The following is a 10,633-nucleotide window of genomic DNA, read 5'->3' as shown; positions in this document are numbered from 1 at the left end:
TCCTGGAACTGGAGTTAGGGATGTTCAGGAGCTACCATATGAGTCCTGGGAATGGACATCAGGACATCTACAAGAGCAATAAGTGCCCTACATGGCCAAGGCATCTCTCCAGCCCTATCATTTATTGCCTGCGTATTTGATATGAATTCCCAGGCACATTTCAGAGTTATCACAGGATTTTCTGAAGTTTTTTTCTTGTGATATTGGATATTGAACTCAGGGCCTTTTACATGCCAACTGTTCTTCCACTGAGCTACAATCTCCCTCATCCCAACTTTTTCTAAAACTTACTTTGAAAGTTACCCAACTTTAAGTGGTCATGGTGTGGCACATCTGTAGTCCCAACAATTTGGAGGCAGAGGCAAGAAGATCACGAGTTCAAGGCCATCCTTGCCTGTATAGTAAGTTCTGAGGCTAGCCTGGGCTATGTGAAACCTTGCCTCAAAGTAGGGGTTGGGGGGTGGGACTCGAACCTACAAAACCTCAAACAAGTAATACAACAAAGCTACACCCTTTACCTAATTTCCTGTCCTCAACATCTGTAACTTTGCTTTTTCTTGTCACATATATATAGATAGATACATAGATACATATATTTATTTGTTTTATTTTTTGTTTTTCAAGACAAGGGTTTCTCTGTGTAGCTTTGGAACTCCTGGAACTCACTCTATAGACCAGGCTGGCCTCGAACTCAGAGATCAGCCTGGCTCTGCCTCCTGAGTGCTGGGATTAAAGGTGTGTGCCACCACCACCCGGCTCCTATATTATATTTTAACTAAACCTCAAACCTTATAAAGCAACTTCTATAACTTTATCCTTCAGAACTTAAAATGCATCTCCTAAGACCAAGGACATTCTGTTATAAAACTATAAAAATCGATCTTCTATACAGGAGATTTAACATTCAAATGACTGTATTATCTAACACATACTCAAACTTTAAAAATTGTTCCTCAGATAACCTTTAAAGCTGTTTTCCCTCTAATTTATAATTTCACTGAAGTCCATGTCTGTTTAAATGTATTTAATTTATAAAAGCCATTTGTTACTGGGCAGTGGTGGTAGCACATGCCTTTAATCTGAGCACTTGGGAGGCAGAGGCAGGCAGATCTCAGTGAGTTCGAGGCCAGCCTGGTCTACAAAGCAAATCCCAGGACAGTCAGGATTGTTTTTACACAGAGAATCCCTGTCTAAAAAAACAAAACAAAACAAAACAACAACAACAAATCATTTGTTTTATCCCATCGGTTTTTTATAACACTAATATTTTTTCCTTTTTTTATGTTAGCATGCAAAATAGTGGGGTTCATGGTGACATTTTCACACCACACTAATGTTTTTAAAGCTTGTAAGCAAATTTGCTGAAGAATGGTCCACTATTTAAAGTCAGTTTGTTTCTCTCTGATTAATTTAAGGTTACAAGAAAGGTTGGTGTGGCAGGTCATGTCTGCAATCCTAGCACTCAGAAAGCAGCTGCAGGTCTTGAAACGCTCAAGGCCAGCCAGGAGACTCCACCTCAAAAACCTAAGTGGGCACTGGAGAGAGGGCTGGCAGTTAATATGCTAAATCCTCTTCTGGAGGACATTAAGTTTGATTCCAAGCACCCAGGCTGTGGCTCAAAACAGTGTCCCCAGAGGATCCAGTGCCCTCTTCTGGCCTCCACTAGAACTGCATGCTTGCACATGGTGCACATACATAGATGCAAGCCAAGAACCCATACACATAAAACAAAACAAAACTATAAGCCTGGACATGGTGGAATGTACTTGTAATCCCAGTACCCAGGTGGTGGAGACCAGAGGCTGAGGAGTTAGGGGCCAGCCATGGTTACCTGAAACCCTGCCCTGAATGAACAAACAACTTTGTGAATGTAGAAGAGTGTTCGCCTGGTGTGGGAAGTCCTGGCTTCAAGCCTAGCACCACACACACAAAAACAACAATCCTGCCGGAGGTTTTGTGATCCAGGCTGAACGTACTACGACATTGGTTCACACTCCATTTGCTAAAATCACACCTATCTAGAAGTTGTAAAAGAGGCTAGAGCATGCAGACTGTGAATGAAGGGCCATGACCCCAGTGAACATCCAGCGATACTCACAGGGCTGGGAGAAGGTTGACAGAGACCCACTGTGGGCGTTGTATTGTGTGTGACTATAGATTCGTGAGCTTCTGTCTCTCACATCTCCTGCCTCCACTGTGATGTTGTCTTAGGCATCCCTGCTGCAAACTTGAACTTGTTTTTGACTGTATGTTGATGAGTACGACAATTTCCTGTGGCCCCACAAACTCCTCTGCTGGATGACTTCATGCATATGTGTCCTCGGGGCAGATGGGACAGCGAATCGGTAGAACCTTGTCTAATGTGAGTAAGACCTTGGGATCCATCCATAGGGGGGGGGGGGGGGGGGGGCGGGGAATGAAACATTGCTATTACCTTGTGAATGACCCTTTAGAAATGTTGCAGGTATCTGTAGCTAGTCACCTAATTATGAAGTGTATGTGATCGGCCTTTGAAGATGGTGAGCTCAGGGATGTATAAGGACAAAGTCACCGTATTTGTACTTACTGGATTCAATCAAATGTTCCTGTTCATGTGAAAAAATCAAATATTACAGGTGCTGGGGAGAGACCTCAATGTGCAGAGTGATAGAAAAGCACAGCATGTCCACATGGTTGGGCTTGCTGGTGGACCGCCTAATTATTTCCGGTTCAAAATAGCCATTTCCAGGTCAGAACATCTGGTGAGGCTAGGACTCAGTGGCTTTACATGGAGTAGCCACATGCGGTCCTGTACGCATGCGCGGCCCACTCTTTAAAAAGCCGGCACCATTTTGCACAGGTCTCTCTCCTCTTCTCTCTCCTCTCCTCTCTTCTCTCCTTCTCTTCTCTCCCCTCCTCACTCACGTGTGTGCTTCACACAGGCCTGTCACGTCTTTTCTATCCTATATTAATACACAGCTCTTCTGTGGATTTGTCGTGTTCGGGACGTGTTCCTCGCTGGGTCAGAGCGCCGCTAAGTAACTAACACAGAGGACAGAAATTTTGTTCTCAGCATCCCTATGGCTGCTCACAACTGCCTGTAACTCCAATACCAGGGGATCCAATGCCCTCTGCTGACCACCACATGCTTGCATGCTTGTGGTACATATACATACACTCAGATGCACACACATACACATAAAATTATATATATATATAATATATATATTCTGCAGGATGTGGTGACCCATGCCTTTAATCCCAGAACAGGAGACACAGAAACAGACAGATCCTGTGAGTTGGAGACCAGATGATCTATATCAAGTTCCAGGCCAGTTAGGGCTACTGGTAAACCCTGTCCAAAAAAAAAAAAAAAAAAAAAAAAAAAGACTCTAGACTCTACTATACTCAAGGGAATGGAGTCCAGATTTTCTGAGGCATATGTGCCTGGGAGAAAAGGGACAGAATTCTGAGGAGTAGCCAAAGAGCTGTAAGAGTTTTGGCAAACTTCTACTGGGGAGTCACAGCAAATACATCTGTGTCTGTGACTGTTGTCTCGTTGATGGGCATATTTCAAGGAGACCAAGAAAGCTCAGACGAAGGGAGAGGAAGCAGAATCATAAGAGGGAAATGATCACTAAAGATAATCTGGGGCTGAGGGTGCTCGAGAACTCGGGGCACTTCAAGCTTCCACGTTGACGGCAGAATGATGGAGATGAAATAACACCTGGGACCATCCAAGTAGAATCCCTAGAGGCTCCCACTGAGTTGAGACTGCCGGAGACCCCAGGGAGAAATGAACCAGTCACTCGGGAATAGATAGAAAAACAAACAAACAAAAACCAAAACAACGAAAACCTACATGTCTTGAACTTGACATGGAGTAACAAGAATAAGATTTAAAAAAAAAAAAAACAAACTCCCTGAAGGGATGTTACACAAGTTGGCCCTAGGTTCACATTCAGCTGGAAAGCATGCTCCCTGCAGGTGTGAAACCTCAGCAGATCAGAGAACTCCAAGTCCTCCCAGATTAACTGCTCCCTTAGGCAACAGGCAAGGCTGTCACAGTGTCACCCCGGACCCCAAGGGAATCCTATGAATCAAATACCAAGGCTAGCCATTCAGCTCTGTCTGTCTGTCTGTGTGTCTCTGTGTCTCTGTCTCTCTCTCTCTGTCTCTCTGTGTGTGTGTATGTGAGAGAGAGAGAGAGACGGAGACAGAGACAGAGACAGAGAGAGAGACAGAGAGAGAGAGAGAGAGAGACCCTAACAAATAATAAGGCACTCAGGGAAAAGACCAGCAAAAATAAAAACAGCATAATCAGAGCAGCAATCAGATCAGACACTGTGATTGCCAGAATCATCCAAGTTTTAGGGCTAGAGCGACCAGCCAGGGGGCAGAAAGCTTGTCCATTATGTATTGAAACCTAGTTTTCCAAACCCACCACTATGAGGGATGAGAAGAGGGAGGAAGAAAGAAAAAAACTTGCTGTGTTTGACAGTCTGAAAGAAAAAACTGGCTTCAAAATAGCACAGAACAAAAAGGCTATAAAAATGTGTTCCAATGAGATAAGGAGGAGCTGGAAGACAGCAACCTGGCTACTGTTTGTTGTGCAAACGTGAGGTCTTGAGTTTGGATTGCTAGCACTCACTTAAAAGCCAGATGTGGTAGGGAAGTGCTTGAGAGGTAGAAACTAGAGGATCCTGGGGTCTTACTGGCCAGTCGGTCTAGCCACATAGGCTGAGTTCCAGGTTCAGAGAGAGGTCCCATCTCAAAAAATAGAGTAGAAAAGTGATTGAGGAAGACACCCAAGGTTGACCTCAGGCCTCCACATGCATGCATGCTCATTTGCTTGTACACATCAACACACACACACACACACACACACACACACACACACACACACTTACATGTACATACCAACAAAATATGAAAGGCGGCAGTGGCGCATGCCTTTAATCCCAGAATTTGGGAGGCAGTAGCCAATGATCTCTGTGGCTACAGAGTGAGTTCCAGGAAAGGCACAAAGCTACACTTAGAAGAAAAAAAAAATGAAAAGTGAAATAGATTTTCAGAGACACAGATGTTAAACACCATACTTGAAGACTTAATAGTTGGGCCAAGCACCAAAACAGATACAGCTGAGGAAGGGTCTCATCCCTTCTAATTGCATAAGCTACTGTTTTGTTAAGGCAACTTCTAAATTCCTAGCATGTTCAGAGCCCAGCCTTCTCTCCCTGGATCAGGCCTGCTTTGGTCTAGGAGCCCCAAGTAGAGGGGTACCATGTCAGCTACTCCTCTCCTCCCACCCTCCTCTCTGTTCCCCGACCTCTGATCCGAGCTGCTCCATGCACCATAGCAAAAGAGGACCAGAGGGAAGGGAAGCATCTGTGTGAGCCTGCTTCTGGATCATTGAGCATGAGTGTGCCCTGGGCGTGGAGAATGTCCAAAGCTGACCTTTTCTCAAGGATGTTTTCTCGAGATTGCCTGTCTCACTCCATCTGATGATAGCTGTCATGCACATCACGCTTCTCTGGCTATCTGCTCTTTACGGTCATTCTGCCCTGGGTTGCTGTTGGTTTTTTTTTTTTTTTTCACCCACAAGATTCCTCTCCAGATGACCCCCAGGGCAATACTTTGTGTGGCTTCTACGTCATTCCTTGGGACACAGTCACCTTTACCTAGTGTCATGAAAGTCCTGTTCGTGCTCAGCGCTCCAGGCACGCAGGTTTCTAAAGCCACATGTCTGCATTTCAAACTCTGGGAGACTCACGCTCAGGTCATTCCTCAAACTCCTGGGGACATTTTTAGGATCTTTCCCCCTGACTCCCAGGAATCCAACTCAGTGCCATGTCCATGGTGGTAGGCGAGCACCCAGTCACCTGAGCTATAGCTCAACATACTTTCATTTGGCTTGGGGTGAGAAGGGATGCTCTCTCCATCTCATGTAAAAGTGAGGCTGAAGGCACGCACTTTCCCAGGAAATTCCCACTCCCAGCCTTCCCTCCCACAGGCTCCCTATTTTCTGAAGTCTATCTGGGGTTCATATTTGTGGCAAGCATGTACAAGCTCTTCCTAGATCCAGAGGGACTAACTGCCCACTGTATCACTTTCACTTGGGGGGGGTCCTCTAAAACAGACAACAGAGTAATATTTGGAATGTCTGGTTTCATGGATTTTACCCCAGTAACTGAAATCATTATGTTTTTAAGAGAAGCATGGAGGTGGGAATGATATACTATAGCTTCTTCCACATGAAAAATTTGGAGATGAAAATGTTAAACATGTATCTAGGGAGAGAAGAAACTTAAAATGGATAGCACAGAGGGCTTGTGTTCAGAATCTGTAAGTAATTTACAAAAATCAGAAAAATGGGGGAGTCTTAGGCAGGCCCCTCATGAAAGAAGATGTCTGAATGATCAGTGAAAATGGAAATGTGTTCAAGTTCATTTTTTATCAGGAAAAAGCACATTAAGACTGCCATGAGATAGCCATTGCACACACAGCAGACTGGCTAAAATTGATTAAGATCATGGAGAGGCTAGAATTTTCTGTCTCAATGGGCTTAAGTTAATAAGGTTAAGTTAATAAACAAACATGGGGGAATACTGCCTAGCCGTGTTAAATGTAGGAATATGCACAAATACCTTGAAAACGTAAGTTATAACAACAAATATACTAGATGACCGGAAAAAAAAAGCCTAAGTCAATTTCATTGCATAAATTGTTTTTCAGGAAATCATCTAGATAAGGATGTAGCTCAGTGGTAGATCACTTGCTTAGTATTCATCATGAGGCCTTGGGTTCAATCCCTAGTACTGTAGAAAGAAAAGGAAAGAAATAAGAAAGGAAGAGAGAGAGAGAGAGAGAGAGAGAGAGAGAGAGAGACCCAACTTCCAAGTGATAGTCAGGAAACAGAGGCCTCTCATACTATTTAATCCTCATGAGTCACCAACAGATGTACTCTATAGCCGCAAAGATATGTGAGTCTACAAGATAAATTTAGAAGGCTTTCATGGCAATGAAGTATTGGCATCTCAGTACCACCACTGTGTCTCAATGGACAATTATAGGAAGGCTCTTTTCTTACTTTTAATCTGGATGTCTCAGTAGCAACTATTTTCATTGCAAATAGAAACCAACACAAACTAATTTAGGCAAAGAAGAATGTGGGGATGGCTCACAGGATTCAAGACAATAAAGCGGCCAGGCTCTAGGAATTAGAGCCAACTCAGCCCCGAAGAATCCAGAACATGCACCCTTCTCTCCTGCTCCTCCCAGCTCGTCTGCTGCTTTCTCAGGGATTGGCTCTCCCTCTTCCCTGGCCACAGTTTGGGAACTGGTGATTTTGATGCAGACCCACCTTGCAGCCATTCCTCTCAAAAGACTAGTCCAGTATGATGGGCATTTTCTCTGCTTTGAATCAGATATTCAAGGAACAAACCAATTTGGCCTGTCTTGGGAAGAATGCCACATTGGCCTGGTCAAAGGGGACAGAATGAGAAGTGAGTTATGATGGCTTCAATCTCCAGCACAAGAAAAATACATCAATAATTGGGTTATGAATTAGGAGGACATTCATAAAAGCCATCATTTCAATTTTACACTCGTATATTTTTTTAAGGCTTGTTTTATTTCAATGACTGATCCACCTGAGGCCACAGGTAGCCCACTATGTACAGACATGAGGGAAGCTTTATTTCTTGGTCTCTTCCTCCTTGGACAGAGTCTTGATGATCTCCTCCTTCTTGGCCTGGAGACACTTCTCCTGGTGCTTTCGGGCTTCCTTGGTCTTAGACCTACGAGCCTCAGCCTGGTCAGCTAGGAGCTTCTTGGGGGTCTTGTCTGCCTTCAACTTGTGGATGTGTTCCATGAGAATCTGCTTGTTTTTGAAGACATTCCCCTTGACCTTCAGATACAGGCTGTGATACATATGGTGGTCAATCTTCTTGGATTCACGGTATCTCCTGAGAAGCTGGTGCAGGATCTGCATCCTTCTCATCCAGGTCATCTTCTCAGGCATTCGAGCGTTGGCAGTACCCTTCTGCTTCCCTATGCCCATATGTCTGCCCTTCCATCGAGCCAAAGTGTTTTTCCAGTGTTGAGCCCAGGAATGGACAGTCATAGGCTTCCTGATGATCAGCCCATCCTTGATCAGCTTCCGGATCTGTTGACCGGAGTTGGCATTGGGGATTTCATTGGTCTCATTGGGGTCCAGCCAGACCTTCTTCTTACCACATCGGAGAATGCTGGAGGCAAGCCTCTTCTGTAGCTTGAGCATACTCATGGCTCTACACTCATATATTTTAACTTTAAATTATTCTTTCTTTTCTCCTCTCCCTCCTTCTTCATCTTTTCATTTTTATTTTTCATTCTTTTGGCTTTTTGAGACAGAGTTTCTCTGTGTAACAGTCCTGGCTGTCATGGAACTTGCTCTGTAGACCAGGCTGGCCTCAAATTCACTAAGATCCACCTGCCACTGCCTCTGAAGTGCTGGGATTAAAGGCATATACCACCACTGCCTGACCCTTTATTATTATTATTGTTGTTATTATTATTGTTATTATTATTATTATTATTATTTTAAGATAAGGTCTTCTGTATTCCAGGCTGGCCTTGAGCTTGATTTGTAGTTTAGGGTGACCTCAATTTCCTGATCTTCCTATCTCTACTCCCTTGTGTTTGGGATTACAGGTGTGCCCCACTGCACCAAGCTTGTGGGGTGCTCGGGAGCAAACCCAGGGCTTCATGCATGTCAGCCGAGCACTTTACCAATCGAACCACACACCCACACCTTTCCCCCTCTTTTTGAGACAGTTTCTCCATGTAGCCCAGGCTAACCCAGAACTCTTGAGCTCAAGTGCTGTTTCTGTCTCAGCTTCCCATGTAGCTAGTACTAAAGGCATGAATCCCAACATTATTTTATTTTAGTTTTGTGGGGGTGGAAGATGGGGAATAAGAGGTAATGAGAGTCTCACTATGTAGGCCTGGATAGCCTGGAACTCACAAGGTCCATCAAGGTATCCTTGGGCTTATAGTGACTTTCCTGCTTTTGCTTCTCCAAGATTATAGCAGAACTTGTATCAGTCCAGTCGCTTGCCTTCTGTGTTGACAGCCCTATGCAGCATGGTGCCACGGCACATCATTCTTGCTAACCAGGTGACAGCCAACTGGGCCAGGGACTGATAGGTAACTCATTCTAGACCAACCATGTTTCTTCCAGAAATTGGAAGTGAGAGGTGAAGGCGGGGTCGGTTTCCCATGGGGGTGGATCTTAGGCCATGGAAGGTTGGTGCTTGACTAGCCATGAGAAGGGGTGAACAGCTCAGAGAAACTCACCTCCATCAACAGAGTTGTGAAGCGGTTGTGTTACGTTCGTTCATGCTGTGGAACATTTGTTTAATGATGCAAAGACGTGTTGCATTCTTTTATACTGCATTTGTTTAACTCTGTGAAGCTGTGTTGTTTTGCCTGCCTGAAACACCTGACTGGTCTAATAAAGAGCTGAACGGCCAGCTGACAGCTGGGCAGAGAGAAAGGAGAGGCGGGGCTGGCAGCTGGGCAGAGAGAAAGGAGAGGCGGGGCTGGCAGCTGGGCAGAGAGAAAGGAGAGGCGGGGCTGGCAGCTGGGCAGAGAGCAAGGAGAGGCGGGGCTGGCAGCTGGGCAGAGAGAAAGGAGAGGCGGGGCTGGCAGCTGGGCAGAGAGAAAGGAGAGGCGGGGCTGGCAGCTGGGCAGAGAGCAAGGAGAGGCGGGGCTGGCAGGCAGAGAGAGTAAATGGTAGAAGTCAAGAGGATGGAGGAAGAAGAGGGAAAAATAGCAAGAACAAGGAGAGGAGGATGCTAGGGGCCAGCCCGCCAGCCCGCCAGCCCGCCAGCCCGCCAGCCCGCCAGCCCGCCACAGAGTAAGACTGAGAGAAGTCAGAGAAAGATAAAAGCCCACAGGCGAAAGGTAGATGGGATAACCTAAGAAAAGTTGGTTTAAAATAAGCCAAGCTAAGGCCGGGTATTTATAAGAAAGCATAAGCCTCCGTGTGTGATTTATTTGGGAGCTGGGTGGCGGGCCCCCCAAAAGAGCAAAAACAACCAAGAACAAGGTAGAAAGACAAGACCATGTCACCTTCTGAAAGGGACACTGGCTGGATTCTAACCTTCCAGCTTCCGGTGTTCATCTCATGTGGTTTGAACTGCAAACCTACACTTGGGTGCCAGGAATGTCTCTTGTCTGCTGATTATGGATGCCGGTCTAGCCAAACCGACTTAAGTGGATTTATGTTCACTGTAGCCAGAGGATCAGAGTGAATTAAAAAGACATGGTGACACTCCCTCTCACCCTCCTCCCACTGCACAAAGCCAAGAGAAGGAAACTAAAATCTGTCTTTGCTTGTTTGTTTGTTTGTTTTGTTTTGTTCAAGACAGGGTTTCTCTGTGTAACAGCCCTGGCTGTCCTGGAACTCACTCTGTAGACCAGGTTGACCTCAAACTCAGAGATCTGCCTGCTTCTGCTTCCCAAGTGCTGGGATTAAAGGCATGCACCACCACTGCCCAGCAAAAATACGTGGTCTTTTATAGTTTATTATTCTGTAATTACTGTAAATGTAGAATTGAATTGTATAATTATTAGCAAGGACTTTTATTTGGTGTTGTCATACCATGGA

The 10,633-nt window shown here is 45.2% G+C and overlaps 1 protein-coding gene across 1 annotated transcript; it reads right to left on the bottom strand.

Annotated features, from left to right (window-relative positions):
- Positions 1-7,669: 7,669 nt before the first annotated feature.
- On the bottom strand, positions 7,670-8,266 carry LOC118571961 (60S ribosomal protein L19-like). Its single transcript, XM_036171335.1, has one exon. The coding sequence runs from the start codon at positions 8,264-8,266 to the stop codon at positions 7,676-7,678; it is 591 nt and encodes a 196-aa protein (XP_036027228.1). The 3' UTR covers positions 7,670-7,675.
- Positions 8,267-10,633: the final 2,367 nt, after the last annotated feature.

The sequence above is a fragment of the Onychomys torridus genome, chromosome 21 (assembly GCF_903995425.1).
Source record: "Onychomys torridus chromosome 21, mOncTor1.1, whole genome shotgun sequence".
NCBI classification, from domain to species: Eukaryota; Metazoa; Chordata; class Mammalia; order Rodentia; family Cricetidae; genus Onychomys; species Onychomys torridus.
This window is presented reverse-complemented; position numbering and strand designations above follow the sequence as displayed.

Coding starts and splice junctions, on each gene's coding strand:
- LOC118571961 (XM_036171335.1), bottom strand. CDS start 8,266: ATGAGTATGCTCAAGCTACAGAAGAGGCTTGCCTCCAGCATTCTCCGA.